The sequence below is a fragment of the Eptesicus fuscus genome, chromosome 15, assembly GCF_027574615.1.
Source record: "Eptesicus fuscus isolate TK198812 chromosome 15, DD_ASM_mEF_20220401, whole genome shotgun sequence".
NCBI lineage: Eukaryota > Metazoa > Chordata > Mammalia > Chiroptera > Vespertilionidae > Eptesicus > Eptesicus fuscus.
In genome coordinates, this window is record NC_072487.1 from 51,934,365 (window position 1) to 51,952,503 (window position 18,139).

Sequence of the window (18,139 nt, forward strand, 5' to 3'; positions counted from 1 at the left end):
CTCCTCTGAACCTCCCCACACACCTCGCAGCCAATGGAAGAGCAGCAGTGGCTCAGCATCCTGGAAAGGGTGTGGACTTTGAAGTTAGCGAGACCCGGGTTTGAATCCTGCCTTGCCATTCATTACCGTGACTTGGGGCAAGTTGCTAAAACTCTCTGAACCAAAAGCTGGGCCTTTTGTGAAGTAGGGCGGACAACACCTAGAGCACAAAGAATTGTGGAGGTGGTTAGACAATGTGTCAAAGCCCAGCAGGCTCCCTGTAAGTGGTGGTCCCCTCCCACAGTCGCTCCATGCTCAGGACAGTTCCCTTTCATGTGCCCAAGAGGTAAAGAGCTTTGTATCAGAAATCACCTTTTCCCTCAACCTCTGCTGGAATTCCTTTCTGAGCTGGAAGCTCCGAGAGAACAGAACGTGTTCCGTTTTGTTCATAGCTGAGTCCCCGATGCCTAGAACAGTGTCTGATGTATATACAGTAGATGCTTAATATCTGTTGAGTGAATGAATCTCCACCCCAGTCAGCAGGACCATAACACCTCTGTTCATCAATCAAGAAAGGAAACTTAGACTGTTCTCCAGCCTCAAATTATTTAGAAAGTTTTGAAAAACGGCTTAACCTTTCCTGAGTTCTTTCTGTGTGTTACTGAAGACCTGACATGTTGTTCTCTTCTGACCCTCACGGCGAACCCAGGAGGTCGGCACTACTTTGTCTGTGATTTTACAAATGGGGCCTTTTACAAGTAACCAGGCTGCCACCCCAGGGAGTGGGCCCTAGACCCCAACCCTTGCCCCCTCTGCTTTGGGATTGAAGCCCTGAGCAGCCTCCCTTCACCTGGGGATGCCCTAGGAGTGCCTTTCCCTAGGGAGGGGCAGGTAGAGAAGAGTCCACAGTCTCCCAAACGCCCTCCAGTATTCCTGGGTGTGGATGGTGACCCGTGAGAACAGGGACCGCTCAAAGGGATCTGGAAGGAAGCGCAGTGGGGCCAGGCGAGGCCTGCAATGTGCTCTCAGTTCACTGGCTGCTTCTTCCTGGCTGGTCTGGAGTCCCCGGCCCTCCCGGGTCTCCAGTGCAGGACAGAGTCGCTGAGGCACAGGCAGTGAGGATGAGAATGGCTAAAAACAAGACACTACGCAAGAGCGAATGCCAGGAGCCCTCGTCCGCTGAGGAGGCTGCCTCAGGCCTCTGTGAATGCAACAGAAATGATTATGGGCCATGTTTATAAACCATAGGGGACTGACAGGAGGGGCCTGGATAGTGTTCAGGGGCCTGGATAGTGTTCCAGGCCTGTGTTTGTTCACGGATGTCCTAGTATTCCAAAAACGCAAGGACACAGACAACAGTATGAACGTACCCAAGGCCACCCTTCTGCATGCACCAGCCTTGGTGTCAGTTCCTCCACACTGCTGACAGCCAGGCCGCGACCCTGGTGTCTGTGTGGGGGGAGTGGTGGGGAGGGCAGGGGTGGAGAGGCACAGAGGGAGCAGTTGTGAGCCCCCAAGAGGGGGCAAGGAGGGAGACGGTGTATTGGTGCCCATGACCCTGAAGCCGATGGGAACACCACAAGCCTTCACGACAGTGCACAAATGCACACACTTGCAGCTGACTAAAGTGATGTTCCCGTGACAACGGTCCTCCCGCTGCTTTAGCTTTCTACACATATGCCCCACATCATCTCATCTGCTCCTCACAGCAAGACCCCTTTGAGCCCACCCCTGCCCCTCACCACCCTACTGTCTGTGGCCATGGGTTATGCGTATATGCACACAAGTTCTCAGAATTCCCATTTTTCAGATGGAGAAACTGAGGCCCAGAGAAGTAAAGCCCCCCCTTTCCCCTCCAGTTCAAGAGTTGGCCTCACTCCCCACGGTCCCCTGCCCGCCCCGTGAGTGACGGCTCCAGGTAAGCTGTAAGACAACATGTGGCTCAGCAAATGTTTACTTTGCATTTTCAGGATCGACAACAAGAGGCCTCTGTGTTCACCTCGGAGACACACGCAGGCCCCAGGGCACCACGCTGCCACATCTTGTGGGTGGTGCCTGGGAACAGAGGTCCCCATTGTGAGGGGAGGCCGCAGTGACTCTCCACAAAGCAGGGCATCGGGAAGCCTGCGAGGCAGGCGCCAGGACGCGGCCCTGGTTCCAAGAACGCAGTCAAGTAGAGCCAAGCCTGGGCTGGGGAAGGGGGGCCTGGCACAAGGAGGTGTGCCTTCATCCTCTCATCTGCGCCCCAAAGGAAGCATGGACACCACTGCCTGGTGCAGAGACCCCGTCCCAAAGGCTGCTGCTTGGCTACAGGAAATGTAAAGAAAAATCCTGATGAAAATGATTAAATGACCCCAACACGGGAGCCTTTACCTGCGGAAGCAAGCCATCTTTACTGGCATAACTCATTTTACAGATGAGAAAAGCAGGGCTGGAAAAGGGACTGACTTGCCCCAAGTCATCAGCTTGACTTGAACTTGGACTTGAATCCAGGTCTTTTGGATGCCAGAGGCCTCTAATGAGTTCAGCACAAGTCCTGTCTGCAGCACAATATTCTCATAACAACAGTAGCAACGGCAGTGATACCAAAAGCAGCATCGCTGAGCACTTGCTGTGCCCTGACTCTCGGCACTTACTGCCTCTATTTTACACACGAAGAAACAGAGGCAACCTGCTCGGATCACCCACAGCGAGTGGCAACATGGGGCTTTCCATCTAGACCAGGGGTCCTCAAACTTTTTAAACAGGGGGCCAGTTCACTGTACCTCAGACCGTTGGAGGGCTGGACTATAGTTTAAAAAAAAAACTATGAACAAATTCCTATGCACACTGCACATATCTTATTTTGAAGTAAAAAAAAACAAAACGGCAAAAACACCCGCATGTGGCCCGCGGGCCGTAGTTTGAGGACGCCTGATCTAGACCCTCTGGCACTTGAAATCACGTGCACTCTGGTAGTTCTGTGCCGGCTCACCTGTCAGGTGAAGCAGGCCTGCTAGTGACTGATGCAGTGCCCCCTGACACTCACTCACCTGCACTCACTCACCGATACTTATTTAGAGCCCTCGGGCCTGAGAAAGGGGCTTTTCCCCATCCACAAGCCTCAGAAGACCTGGAGGAAGCAGGGTGAGCATTTGTGCAAATAAGTTTCCTGGCCAAGGAGCCCCAAAGCCCCAGCCCATCTGTTTATGTTTCTGCTGTTGCCCCCTTCACAGATGGCAGCGAGGGAAGGCGGGAGAGATAGGAGGGGACAAGCCAGGTGCATGGCTCTCTGCCTGCCATCCACTGGCACACCAGTCTCCCCATCCCCAGTGTGGCATCCAGATGCGTGGGCAATCCTCAGACAGGCAGGGACACACTCTCTCCCTGGGAATTCAGACCAGAGGCGGCAACCACAGCAGTCAATAGCCACTCAAAAATGCCCTTCCAAGTGCAGGTCCCCCAGCCGCTTTTGGAGAAGACAGCATAAAAAATAATACGAAAACAAACATCTGTGTGTGAGCAGGCCACATGATTACGTATGTATTGTAGCATCATAAAGAGAACAGGGGGTTGGTTTCCCTGAGACCTGAATTATTCAATAACTTAACAAATAAGTGCGTGTTCAGTGTGTGCCAGGCGCTGATCTAGGTGGGACCCAGGTGTGAACAAGGAGGCAGACTCTCTGACCTCATGGAGCTTAAAAATCTCTATCCACATGAAGATCCCTGATCTGCCAAACAGAAGAGCACAGACATACTGTCAAATCTTTGTTTTTCCACAAAGGAGACAAAGGCACTTAAAGGAACGTTTCTATCTATCATTATAATTAGCAGATGAATCAAAGCTATTAAACGCTAGTGTTTTTCTTTTCCTTTTTTTTTTTTTTTTTTTTGGGTTACTAAATGAATTCATTCATAAGTCAAACAGAAAAGCCAACTGGAAAAACCTGTCCCTCAGTAACATATTAGCCAAAGGAAACAAGTGATCCCAGCTCTCTCATTTAAACCCCCCCTTTCTCCGCAGACCTGCTGTTCACACGTGTTAAATATTAATTACAACTGTTACTCATTAGTACAGAGCAAAAAGCTCCTGGTACAAACACAATTGTTAATTTCCTTGCAGGCCCAAGGCATTCTGGGAAGCTGTGCAGGAGGCAGGAAGCATCATGGGAGCCCAAGTGGAGCCAATGGTGGAGAAGGTGGTGTTCCCTGGGTGGACCAGGGGCGGGTGGCAGGTCTGATTCCCCGAGGAACCCTCTGCAGAGGCCAAGCCTGTTTATTCCGAGTGCCAGGGGTGAGTCACAGGGCTCAGTGGGAATGGCAAGTCTGGAGCAGTGCCTGCCGCACACGTCAGCACTACCAGCTTTGGAGCGTCTGTGTTTGATTGTGATCGTGACGAGTCACGGAGTGGGCACAACTGCTTCTGCCTCAACAACGCAAGCCAACTCACACCAGCACCGGTAAAGGGAGTGTTCAGACCTGCCCTTTCCACACTCGAGATGTCAATGCAGCAGTGGAGAGTAAAGGCTTTGCAGTCAGACTGACCAGAGTGCATTTGCTGTGTGACTGTGGGCCAGCGGCTCACCCTCTCTGAGCCTTGTCATCTGTGTAATGACACTGAAACCACACCCATGTTACAGGGCTTCCTAGCATTACTCCTTGCCAGCTTCATAATTGGTGCTCACTAAGTGTTACTATTCTGTCCTTCCTCACCGCCCCCCTCCCCCGCCCCTTATCTTAATAGGATTATTTTATATTAGCCAACTGAGCTGGCACAGAGATGACTCACACTTATTTAGGAAACAGACATACCTGGGATCTTACTTTCCTTTTCTTTGCCCTTTTAGCCTCACTTGATGAGGCTGGGAAGGTGTCAGAACTCAAGTGGGTGCCTGGCTAAGAGGTGAACAACAGAACATTAGCGTCTCCCCCTGTCCTCCAAGCTGACAGTGACAGGTGTGTATCTGTCTGTTCCAGAATAAACCAATGCACACCCATCTAGGATGTGGTAGGAGCACAGAGGGGTGGGGAAGGGACTGGCCATGTCAGGAAGGCTTCCTGGAGTAGGTGGCATTGATACCAGCCAAGCCAAGCTGTGACCTCCCCTCCCTAACTCCACTCTGACCCCAGCACCTAACACAGTATGTACTGAGTATGTTCTAGGTTCTCCAAGTAAGGTCCCCAGATCAGCAACACCTGGGACCTTGTTAGAACTGCAAATTCTCACACCTCACCCCAGAACCCACTGAACTAGGAACTCTGGGGGTGGAACCCAGAAATCTGGTCAATGCTTCCTCCAGGGGATTCTGACGAATGCTCCGGGCAAGCCAACCAATCCATTTTGTCACACCCAGGAACCAGTGAATAAAGAATGGAAGACCCAAGTGGCTCATGGTTAGAACTATTGCTGGAATTGAGATTTAGGATTTCCTACAGAAACATTGCTTTCCACGCCATCTATGCATCTCATTGCCAGGCATAAGTGGGAATGAGCTTCGTAAATGGGTCCTCTGTGCCCTCTAAGTACCTCTTTATGCAGTAGTACTGTTTTAATATTAAATTAAATTTTATGTAATACAGCAAGCCTTCCCTGAACACTAACCATTCTCTCATGTGTGACCCTTTAGGGCTTACAAAGTCTGTTCATTCAGCTCTTTCCCCTTCTTATCACAGAGATCCAGCCTGGCAAGGGTTGTGACTATCCCCATTTTACAGATGGGGAAACTAAGACTCAGGAGATTGCAGAATCTGTCTGAGGTCCCAGACGGTGGGTCTGCATGTGAACATAGGATTGTCTGACTCCTTCTACTGCCCCATTGACTCCAGATGTGTAAGACACTGTCCTGAGTTTTCTAGGGTAGAGAAAACCACCAAGGAGCTAGTGGGGAACATAAGACAAGTACCCTAAATAACGCAGTTCAGCACCGAGTCATGGATCGTTCTTCTGTCTTTGCTGGGAGGCAGACCCGTCACTGGCTGAACCCAGGACACTGCCTGAAAAGTAGCTTCAACAGAGACAAGCCCTCTGTCGGCGAGTTGCAAATGAAATGACGGTTCTCTAAGTGCTCTTGAGGGTGCCCTTCACACGTTCTTCTGTGCCTGGCTCCTTGAGGAAGCACTCTGACCACTTGCTCCTCAGAGGTGATTGCAAATCCCATGAAGGATATAGCTTTTAATTCACTCACTGGATTAAAGGAAATGCTGATCCATCATCTGGGTATGGCCTGACTGGCTCTGCTCAGAGGTCTTTAGCAGTTCCTTTCCCCTCCCTAGGCCTCAGTTTCCCTAGCTGGACAAGAGGGAGCGAGGAGCCGTGGTATGAGGGCCCTCCCTGTGCTGAGTGATGGCAGAGCGTGACCAAACCGTGGGGGGGCTCTAGTCACCCCTATGCAGGCTCAAACCTCCAGAACTTGGGCTCCTACAGAATCTTCAGTGGGAACCATTCCAAGTGGGAACACACACCCCAGGATGTATCCTACCAGCTGTAAACAAAAGGGGAAACTGGTGCAAGGCTGATGAAAGGCACGGGACATTTCCTGGGGGCTGTGGGAGGGTGAGGGCTCCGACCATATTTTATGCAGCATCTTAGATAGCAGCAGGGAGCCCAGACATCAACTGGGCTCTGGAGTTGGAATTTGCAGGTTCAAATCCCAGCTCTGTGGCTGACTAGCTATAGCCCCTGGCCAAGTCATTTCTTCTCTCTGCACCTCAGTTTCCTCAATTTCCTTAAAAGGAGGAAACTCATGTCCTAGAAAGTAGCTGTGAGGGCTAAATGGGATAATGCCCATAGACAGTGCTCAGTAAATGCCAGCACTTTCCCGATGCAGTGCCCTTTGAGCCTCACCAGGACCCTCTGCAGCGGGCACATTTCCAGATGAGGCAGCAGATGCTTCCAGGAGTTCAATCCCTGTCCTCCCAGGTGCTACTTGGATATGTGGCGACACCGTATCTGTGCCACCCCGAGCTTGGTCAGCTTCTCCAGATTATCCACCCGGCTCCTCGGCCCCTCCCTGTGTAGCCACCTCCAGTGCAGGCTCCATTCGTCCATCTGATGATCTGAGCCACAGCCCAGGGACTGGTCAGATCCTCCACATCAGCCAGAGCCACCCTGAGACAATGTGGAATTGCCCCAGGCTGCTCCTCCTACCCCACACCAGGCAGGGAGCTCCACAGAGTCCTGTGTGGGCCCAGAGCTGTGTCTGGGGCGGGCAGGAAAGCCATTTCTAGACCCACCTGCCAGTCTCACAATTTGGTGCTGTAAAGTAGGGATGGGGAACATCGGGCCCGCAGACCGAATAAGGCCCAAGAAATCATTTGGTCTGGCCCTGCCAAGGCATTAGGGGTGAGTTAATTAAATGTTTGACCAAATATAGCAGGCTAATTTTTAAGTTGCTAATTTTGTATGGCCCGGGAATGACATTATAGATATCCAAATGGCCATTGGCAGAAAAACGGTCCCTCCCCCCCCTCCCGCTGTAAAGACTCCCAGGCGATGAGTGAAGCAGGCTGGGAACTGCGTCCAGCCAGCTCTGAAGGCAGGTGTCTCTGCCGGGTGGGAAGGGAGCTGACAGGTTGATGGGAAACACACCACGGCTCTGTGGATGCCGGCTGCAGCCTGTGGTTTCGTGAAACCTGGCGGGGCATCTGTCCTGGGGGCTGGGATCAACAAAGGTCACCCAAGTGGAATGGGACCCACTGGGTGGGTTGAAGTTGGGGGTGGGGTTCTGGCTGAGGCCACACAGCTTCCTGGAGGGACAGCAGGCAATGAAGGCCCAGGGCTTTTGTGAGCTTGTGGCATTTCTCACTCACCTGGCCACAGAATTCTGAGAGAAGGGAAGACTGTCCTTGCCAAGAAGCTGGGACCGCCTCACACCCTGCAATAGCTGTTTTCACGAGAACCGGGAGTGATAATGGAGCCTTCCCAAGGCTGCAGCTGCCAGAGTCCGGCTGAGACAGGAAGGCTCTGCTTCCATAAAGGCTGGTCTGGAGCTGCTGGCCCAGAGGGCTGCTTCTGTGGAGACGCCAAAGCCCCGTCGGAGAAGCATCTCTTCACGAATGCAAACTGGTGTTTGCAAAGAGCAAGTTGGAATTTGCAGGAAGGAGCTCTTCTGCTTCACAGACTGGATCATGGACATGATTCAGAGGCCTTGCCTTCCCCCGGGCTCTGACCAGCACACTGGGGTCCGGAGGGGCACAGCATGGCAGCGTCCCTGGAGGTGACACAGGCGGGCCTCTCATGGCTGGCAAAGCCCCCGGCATCAACCCTGTCTCAGCTGAGCTTTTGCTCAAAAGTTCCCAGCGAGGGGAAGCTTGTTACATACTTTCAGGTGCAACTGAAATCCTTACTACTCACCTGGACCCTAAATCCATGTCTCTTCCTTGGTGGGCACCGCTTTGCCTTTTGGGGGACCTCACACGCCACACCCTTTGGGAACCTGAGAACACCACCAGGTGCCCTGCCCAGGTGTCCTCATCCAAGCTAACCATGCAGGATCAGAGAATACGAGGCATACAAAGAGGTGGTAATGATTTTGTCCAGGCAACTTTATCCCTCACAGACGTTCCCCAGCTAAGGACCCTGTACCCCAGGTTGCCATGACCCATCACAGACTCCTGAGAGCCCAGAAAAGCTGTGAGGAGCATCTTGAATAGGTTTGTAATAAGGGAGACAGGGCCTACCTGAGCACTGCCTTGCTCCCTGACACTACACTAATGACTGTCTCCCCCCCCCCCCACTCTCTCTCTCTCTCTCTCTCTCTCTCTCTCTCTCTCTCTCTCTCACACACACACACACACACACACACACACACACACACACACACGCACTGCTCACCCAGGCGGGAACGTTATCCTTCTGTGACTCCTGAGCAGCCACACTTCTGGGTTTACAAATGGGACCATGGCAGCACTTTAGTAATCGAGCCAGTCGCGCTGCTGCAACTCATCCTCGTTACCTGACAGGTGGCCCATCTACTCTCACTCTGCCTCCACTCTGGGCTGAAAACAGGAGCTGCTCCTCGCCTACCAACGCTGCACCAGACAGGCTCTGTGCACGGACACGGGGAGGGACCCAGCCATGACTGAAGGCCCCGCTCACAGTCCCTCCCGCCCGAGTGAACAGCTTCCTCCTGTGCCCCAGGAATCAGACCTGAGCCAAAAGCTTCTTGGGAAAAGCACTACCGGACATGCTCCAGAGCAGTTCACACAGAGATAAGCGACTCCAAGAGACACAGACAGGGGCGTGATCTGAGTCTGTCTCCCATCGCTCCATAGCACTTGTGATACAACTCAGTGACATAAACCAAGTCCAGATGGAAGTTTACAGACGTTCTAAAACCAGTGCTGGGTGGAGGTGGGCCTGTGCTGGCCTGAGAGCCTTCAGAAGAGATGATGTCTGAGAGGGCAAGTGCTTTTCACTTGAACGTGCACAGGAATCACCTAGCAGTCTTGTTAAAACAGGTTCTGACTCTGCAGGTCTGGGGTGGGACCCAAGACCCTATATTTCTCACCAGCCACTGGTCCAGGGGCCACATTTGGAGCAGCGAGGCGCCAGACTAGACTAGAGCATCAAAGGCAGCACAGTTCCGAGTGACCTGCATGTGGTCAGTCCAGGAGAGGGGAGGGGTGAGACCCCACACCTGTCTGCAGGGCTACCTCATGCCACCAGCCCTTGGTATCTGGGAGAGTTGTCACATGAAACTGGTGTTTGCAAAGAGCAAGTTCTCAGACAGCACTGGCTCCTTCTAGCTCCTCTCAGATCCAGGAGGAACCTCGCCCCTCATCAGCTATGCGAGGGCACAGGGACAGTCCTCGGATTCCCTTGTGCCAGGGGAAGAAAGGAGACCTGAGATGACCAAGGACCTTCAGCCACACGACTACCTCACCACTGGCTCTCAGCCAAGTGCTCAGAGCCTGGCGGGCGAGACCAGCACCTACAGAACAAACTACACAGTGAGAGGAATGTCCACCGGGGATGAGCGCAGGAAGCTTGTCAGGCCCGAGAGGCAGAAAGGAAGCCCATGGGCAGGCTCACAGAGATGGCAACGTCTGAGCTGGGGCCCAAAGGAGGCCCGGGATTTTTCCAGGTAAGATGCAGGAGGGAAAGGCATATACAGGCAGAAGGGACAGGATGTGCACAGTGGTACGTCCAGGGAACTGTGAGCAGTATGGGCATCGGGATGGGGGCCTCACTGTTGGGGCCCAAAAAGGGAGGAAGGGACTAGTTGTGCATGAAAAAGGGAAAGTCCAAGCAATATAGATTTAAAAGAAATTAAAAATAAAAACTCTCCCTTTATGATCTTCAATGTGGTAAGAATTAGTCATTCAATTCAATGTCTCTTTTTCACATGCCTAAATTTTTAAATGCATAAGATTTGTGTGTGTGTGTGTGTGTGTGTGTGTGTGTGTGTGTGTGTGTCTGGCTTTTCACCTCTTAACACTGGACCGGAGCATTTCACTCGGTTGTCATAAACACTTTGTAAAGCGCACTTTTTAGTGGCTGCACAATATTCCATTTAACCAGCCCCTAGCTGCTGGGCATTCAGGTTGTTCCCCATCTTTCAGGCCCAGGAGCAATGCCTTTTCTGAATTTTAGATCATAACCCAGGCATGAATCCCAAGGACTGGAATTAGAATCGAAGGGTATGAACAAGCTCAAGACCTTGAGGCATGTGGCAGACTGTTTTCCAAAAGGCTGAAACCCAGTCTCAGAGTGGGGCGGAAGGGAGGCACCTGAGTCATTCCAGGGGCTCTTGGCCAGGGGGAGGGCCAGCCCTGAGGTCAGGATGTGCCCAAGGCCTTGCTCTGTGAACAGGTCCATGGTAAGCCGGGACAGCCCTGGCCGCATACAGGCCTAGCAAGCTGTACAACTAGGCGTGGCATTGGGTTCCCTCAGGCCCAACAGGAGACCCAACACAGATTGGTTTTGTTTTAGTTTCTAAGAAAGTTCCTTCTGAAGCCTGAGATCTTGGCTTCAGTGCGTTAGAGCATTACCGACAGGACTGAGACAGAGCCAGACAATGAGGTTCGCTGGGGCTTCTATGAAGACTGGGGAGACTGGAACTGAGACCCAGGATTTCCTCTTGGCCTGGCCTCCCTCCCCTCCAGGACTCTCGTTTTTGAGGGGCTCAGCTGAACCAGAAGCAAGGATAGCCCGACTGGATTACCCAATGCAGCCCTCGGCTTATCTGAGCAGACAGGGACAGCGCACTGACTCCCTTCGCCAAAGGTGAGTGTCCAGCGTGGGTCAGTGCCGCCTCTGAGCAGGGCCACTGGCTCCTTACCTGCCAGGGCTGGGATGGTGACCCGGTTCCACTCCCACGGCTGGTCGTACTCATCAGCGGGCCTGTCGTCATCCTGGGGCAGCTTGCTCTCCCGCAGTCGGGGGCTGACTGCGCTCTCTGAGTCCGAGTCGATGCTTTGGCCCTCGGGTTCGTAAGGGGTGTCGTACAACTGGATGCCTTTGTGCTGGGACCGGACGCTTTCCTGCCTCTGAAATTCTGCAGGAAAAAAAAAAAGGAAGCAGAGGTGTCATGGAATTGAAACCCACATTTCCTCACCTGGGATCTGTCAGGTGACACCCATAGGGGTTCAGAGCCAGCCAAGGAGGTGATGACCGCACAGGAACAGCCCCCTTTTCTGCATTCAGTTGCTCCTCCCACCTCTTGAAGGCAGCATCTCTGCTCTCCCCGGGCAAGGTTTCCTCACAAACATCTCAGGCTCTCAGGCCTGATGAGAGAGGTAGAAGGCTCACTGCCCCCACCCGCAGGTTCACTGCAGTCTCAAGGGCACGGCCCCGACCTGCACACGATGTTCCAGGTGTGTTCTCACACCAGCCCAGACACACAGAGCTCTCACCCTTCGCTTTACAGACCAGTGGAGCCTCCCCCAATAGGACGGCTCTCCATTCTTGGCACTTTCATCCCCCGTCTGAACAACGAACGGTCCTCAAGTTTTCACCCAGCTGCATATTCATTTTAAAAGACCCAACAAGCCTCCCCAGGGAGCCTGGGGCCACCGTTTTCTCCCCTGTAAAGTGGCTCCTTCCCAGCATTTCCACCTCCCCCAGAGCCCGCCTGTCTTCTAACACACTGAGCACCTCTGAGGGATGTGAGAGCAGGTGTCCATTCCACTTCTGAATAAGGAAGGAAAGCTCTTAGTCTCCTGGGGAGGGTGCCAGCACCGGCTCCCTGAGAGGCCAGTGGGGGCAAAAGAGGGGTGCAAGGATGCTACAGTTGGGTGCTTCTGAGTCAAAACAGAGATGCTTTCCCTGCTCTGATCAACACCCACCGTGTGCAGGGCCCGCATGGGACACAGTGAAGGGAGGGTTTGCTGCAGAGGCTGCGTTTCCAGAAGAGATACAACAACCCAAATCACCATGACATTGTACAGCGAAGGGGCTCCATGCGGGGCCTGTGAGGGTTGAGGCAGGAGCAGAAGACATTTGAACTGACAGCTCTGGCAGGTGGGAAATGGGAGAGGGCAGGATTCCCGGGGGTAGGACCAGGGCAAGCCAAGTCGGTGGGGCTGGGGAGAATGCTCCCTGCCTGCTTTCCTGGTGGGACATATCACATGTGCCATTTTGGCCATTTTGCGTGTACAGTTCAGTGGTATTAAGTATATTCAACCATCACCACCACAGTCCATCTCCAGGACTTGTCCATCTTCCCAAACGGAAGCTCAATGGTTCCCCATTCCTCCCTCTCCCAGTCCTTGGTAACCACCATGCTATTTCTGTCTCTGGACATTTGATACTTTAGGTACCTCATATAAGGGGAATCCTGTGATATTCGTCCTGTGCCTGGCTTATTTCACTTAGCATAATGTTTTAAGGTTCTTCCATGCTGTAGTATGTGTCAGAATTTCATTTTTTTTTAAAGGCCGAATAATATCCCATTATATATCTAGTCACTGTCCACTTTTGTTGGAGTACTGGGTCCAAGGAGGTGAGAGGGTGGAGGTGAGGTTTGACACAAAAGGGGTGAGGGTCGTGAGAGTGAGTTGTTTAAACATTCTCCAAATCAGAGTTCCAATGGCAGAGAGATACGTAGAATCACATAAAGAACAACTGACAAAACACACGAGTGATGACAGCCCTTCCAAGCAAGAGCACTGCTTTTAGGCCAGCTCTTGGGGTGACAGATGTCCGAGCCCGAGTACAGGCCCTGACACAACAGAAGCCAACTGAGGCTGTGCTGGGGGGCCGGCAGTGTGGACGTTCAATGACGTCAGGGTAGTGCTCCCCAAACTTCATTTAGTCATAAGTTTGCCATTTTTTGAGTGCCAACTAGGTTATTATTTACCATATTTATTCATTCACTTTTTAGAGAAAATAATATTTAAAAAGTAAACCACCATCTAAACAGCTGATAAACATAAAAAGAATGAGGGAGGAGTAAATCGGCCAGGCAGGTACCACGGCCCACTGGGAGGCCGGCCCAAGGCGTGCTTCCCCTCGGCTGAACAGGAGATGAGCAGATACTGGACAGCTGTCAGGGATGCAAGCACCAGAAAGACAGCTTCCTTGTCACTTTCTCCTTTTAGAGAGAACGAGAAGGAAAAAAGCCTTCTTATGACACGGTTCTCAGGCCACCTAAAAGCCTGTCTCCTCTGAGAACATATCCCATACTTTGGCAAAGCACACTTTGTTGTGAGTAAATTTGTTAGTTTTGGGGATGATGTTTCCCATTCCATGGGGGCCGGGAGAGAGAAGAGGAAGTGAGAAGAGCTATAGAAGGTAGAACGTGGCCCTGGCCCGTGTGGCTCAGTGAGTTGGAGTATCATCCTGTACACCAAAAGGTGGGTTCAAGATTCCAGTCAAGGCACTTACCCTGGTTGCAGATTTAATCCCTGGTCGGGCCAGTGCAGGAGGCAACTGATCGATGTTTCTCTCTCACATCGATGTTTCTCTGTGTCTGTCTCTCTCTTTCTCTCATTCCCCCCACCCTTCCTCTCTCTAAAATAATTTTTTTTTAAAAAAGGTGGAATTTGGTCAGCTGAAGGTGAAGACCAACTATAAAGTACTGTAGACAAGGGATCTGACCTGCTTTGTAAGGCCACTGTCATCTGTATCACTCTCCCCCTGGTTTCTAAGGAGTGCAGTCTTGCCTCCTGTCTTTGGAGAATTCCGAGCGCCGAGGACACCGGGAACACAGCTGATAGGCACTGACCCAGGAAAACCCCTTCCTTCCCCATCCTATTTCAGAGGCAGGACAGCAACCACTACTGGGTAAACTGCAGTTTACAAAGCACTTTGCATGCGAATCACCATTTAGTCTTGAGCACCACAAAGCAATTCACAGATGCATTTCTGTGGGCCCCTTATTCTCTCTCAGAGCCGGGCTGCAAACATATTCAATGAATCTGGGTGGGATACATGAATGACAACTGACAGCCAGATTTGCCCCCAATTCCAGTTAATTTCTGAAAGTCCCCGACAGCCCTGTTACAGTTCAGTATGAGGCAATATTCAGAAGAGATGGATATCCTACATAAATACCAACCCAAAAGGAAAACACGTGCCAGGGAACAGATTAGCTATTAAATCAGAGGCCCTCGCGAGTGCACCTCTCACACAGGATTTATTGTTCCCAAAGCATCTGTGCCTCACAAAGCTGGGTTAGTAATGGCATGCAGTTAGGGCAGGCGATGTTATAATGGTAATCATTAAAACAAGCTTCCTCCGTTTTACATGGTGAATTCAAATTTTCATTAAGGCTCCGACAATAGGGAACAGTTAAGTAAATTATGGCATGCTAACTGGATGGAATATTAAGCAGCCATTAAGATGATAAATCTGAAGATTATGTAGCTACATGGAAAAGCATGCATGAAATTATGCTAAGTTAAAAAGTAAAATACAAAATTGTTGATGTGTCGAGAGCACACCGCATAATATGGGCTTTCTAAACAAGTGCTGGACAATGGGAACATGCCCGACGGGAATTCTACTCCTTGCTTAGGAATTGCTGAATACCGGCATCCCATAATATCTAAACTCTGATGGCAGCGGTGCTGTAAGTACAGATACACATGAATAAGGGGCTGAAACTCTGAGGCAGGAAGGTAAACAGCCACTGTGTATAGAGGAAGGAATTACTGCATAGTTATTTTTGAACGATGTTTTAAATAATGAATAAAAATGCTAGTAAATAAAAAATGTAATTAAGACGGGAACACATAAAAGTAAATATAATTTTAAGCAGGCTGGGCTTACAGGAGCTGTGCGTGTTTTGGAAGCAGCTGCCTTTTCCCCGAGAAAAGGCCCATTTAGGGAGCATCTTCTCTCCCAGGAGGGGTTGGCCAAGAGCCCCAGGAAGTCAAGGGCCGTCACGCCAGGCCAGCTCACCAGACGCCACGTCTCCTGCCTAATGACCAGGTCCATCCTCCTTGTTACCTGGACCGATCTGTGAGGACCCAGAGGCTGATCTAATAGGGGAGCTGGTGACCATATGTTTTAAGTCACTGTGTTATCTGGACATCACCATCTATCTATACATTAATGGAAAATGACCTTTAATAGTGGGTGGCAGGCTGTGATTTCATGCCTCTTAGGCAGGGAGCAGAAACATTAAACTGACAGGGTGGGGATTTCTCTCGACCTCTGGAGTAGCAAGGTTTCCAAGTGGAACTACATATGGAGAAAGAACAACAGAAGAACTGAAAGAGACCCTTAGCGCATTCACCAAGGGCACAGGGCCAGGAGGTGAGGCAGGTGCGCTGACCGACTGGCCACCGAGAGGCAAGGGCCAGGGGACTATCTGAGCGAGGGGCCCAGGACAGAGCTTGGTGCAAATCCGGAGTCTCTTGAGTGGATCTGACGAAGGTTTAGAGTTCCCCAACCCACAAGCAATAAGCTATATGCTATATTTCATTCCAGCATTCATCAACTCGGTGCCTCCCACCCCTTTTTTATTTTCCTTTGGCTGCCAGGAAGCTCATAGTTTATTTAGATGGTTAATTTCAATAGCTATGTTAGCTTAGATATTATGTAGATCCTCTTGCCCTTCCTTCTACATGGATTTTGATTATTATAATAGCCTCAGTATACACATTTCTTTTTATTATAGTCAGCCTCAAATCTACATTTTGAAAGTAGATGAACCCACAAGTAAATGAAAAAATACACTAACACACTTTTATGGTAAATATTTTCACTAGTAAGAAGACTGGAAGAAAAGAAACCTTTTCTTTACCTCTTTACCTTCCCTTCAGGAACAGGAAAAGGAGGGCGGGGCTTGGCTTCGGTCTCAGGGAGCACCCAGCCGTCCTCGCACCCAGCCAGGCGCTACGAGCACCAGAGCTGGACGGAGACAAATGAGGCACCGTCCTGGCCATCAGGGAGCCCCTGACACAAAGACTCCTCACCAGAGAGCAGACAGGGCACTACAATTCAGCTGGGGAAACTGGGGAGGGCCTTGAGATTTAGACAGGAGGTGTGGCACAGAAAATGGCATTTGATGGAGGCACAGGGGATGGGAGCACAGGTGTACATGGGGAAGGAGGGTCATCCAAGGGGGCCAGTGAAAGGGGAAGCTGGAGGCAGGTGGAAGTGGGTTCCGAATGGCCTTGAATGCCCCAGGATGGCACCTCCCGGAGTGTCGAAGGAGAGGTGCCCTAGAACCTCTGGGCAGGGCGGAGCTGGGCGGGGAGAGGCTGGCACAGACGTGTAGGAGCCTAGCTGGAAATGATAGACGCTGGCCTGCAGGCCCCTCACCTCTAATTTTCCCAGCTGGGCTCGTCTGGGAATCCATACCAGATCCCAAATCACAGGGTGGCAGAGCTCGGAGGGACGTGTGGCCCATGGAGGTCAGCCCCTCTCAGCCTGTGAAACCTCTCCTCAGCCAGGGAGGGCGTGCTGGCTGTGCCATGAGGCTTCTCCCACACAGCTTTGAAGACTCAGAGGTCTAGGGTGACATTACTAGGACAACACACCCACCCCTGACTGGGTCTGCCCTGCACCAGCCACGTGGAGGGAGGCAAGGCCCTGGGGAAGGTGAGCAACAGGTTCAACGGCAAGTGTGATGGCTGAAAACACTGGTCCTGCCAGACTGCTTGGGCCTGGATCCTGGCCCCAGTGGGGACCGGGCCGAGCTGCCCCAGTTTCCTCATCGCTAGAGGTGGCTACCTCAGCACCCACCTTGGAAGGATGTTATGCGTTATGATTCGCACTCAATGTTGAGGACAGTGCCTGCTGCACAGAAAGCACTCCAGGAGGGACTGGCCCGGTTACCACCACTGGGGCTTCCTCGGGGCAGCACCCTTCCAAGACCCCTCCTCCTTCGAGATTGCCCTACGTCCCCCAGAGCCACCAAGGCCTGCTTACTGAAATCCAACAGGCCAGCCTGCGTTGGGTTTCAATACCAACCTCAGAACTACTTCCATTTCCGGACCCACAACTTCCCATGTTAGCTGCTGCTTCGGCAATCTCACGCCTCCACGTGGGAACCCTGCCTGGGATCAAGTCTTGTGCACAACACGCAACACACAGGGGAGGTCTCAGCGACCAGGAGCCTACACTTCACAGATGGGCAAACTGAGGCCTGGGGACGGGAAGAAAGGAGCAGGGAGGAGGCCCCAAGTCCTCGAACTCCTGCCTTTCCTAGATGCTTCCCGACAGCTTTTTCTCGGACTGTCTTGTTTCTAATCTGGAGGCAGGGACATCTATTTCGGGCGGGGCGGGTGCGAAAAAGCACACCCAGCACTGCAGACTGAGTGAGGGGCTCCACGGCAGTGGCGGGCGGCTGTTTCTAATTAGACACGCAACCGAAACCCCGCCAAGTTCCAGGGCACCACATCAAAGCGGAGACGGGACGCTCTCCCCACCCGAACTGTTAAAAAGCTTCTGGAGAAAGACCCTCCGTACCAGGGTGCTTCAACGGATGCCTGGATGCAGGTGTCCCCTGGAAGCCGGAGGCCGAGGCGGCAGCAGGAGGACAGGGCAGGGCGGCTGGGAATCAACGCCCGGAGACAAACTCAGCATGACACAAGCAGGAGGCCCCTCCTTCTCTATCTAGTCCGGTTTCCGGAGCTGTCTCGCAGCCAGGAGACTGACTAATTGGCGTTCTCTTACCATCTCCTTTCCAGGCGTGCGGAGGAACACCCAAGAAACAGAGGGCGAGCTCTGCGGAAGCGGGTGTGGAACAGGAACAATGGTCCCGTCAGGAGCAGAGCAGGCCTGG

At 52.1% G+C, this 18,139-nt stretch overlaps 1 protein-coding gene across 1 annotated transcript in view; it reads right to left on the minus strand.

Annotated features, from left to right (window-relative positions):
- Nucleotides 1-18,139, minus strand: part of SHB (SH2 domain containing adaptor protein B) — a 125,660-nt gene that overhangs the window by 37,138 nt on the left and 70,383 nt on the right. The window contains exon 3 of the mRNA XM_008141883.3: nucleotides 11,243-11,458. Coding sequence (XP_008140105.2) covers nucleotides 11,243-11,458 — 216 coding nt within the window. The remainder of the gene's footprint in view (nucleotides 1-11,242; nucleotides 11,459-18,139) is intronic.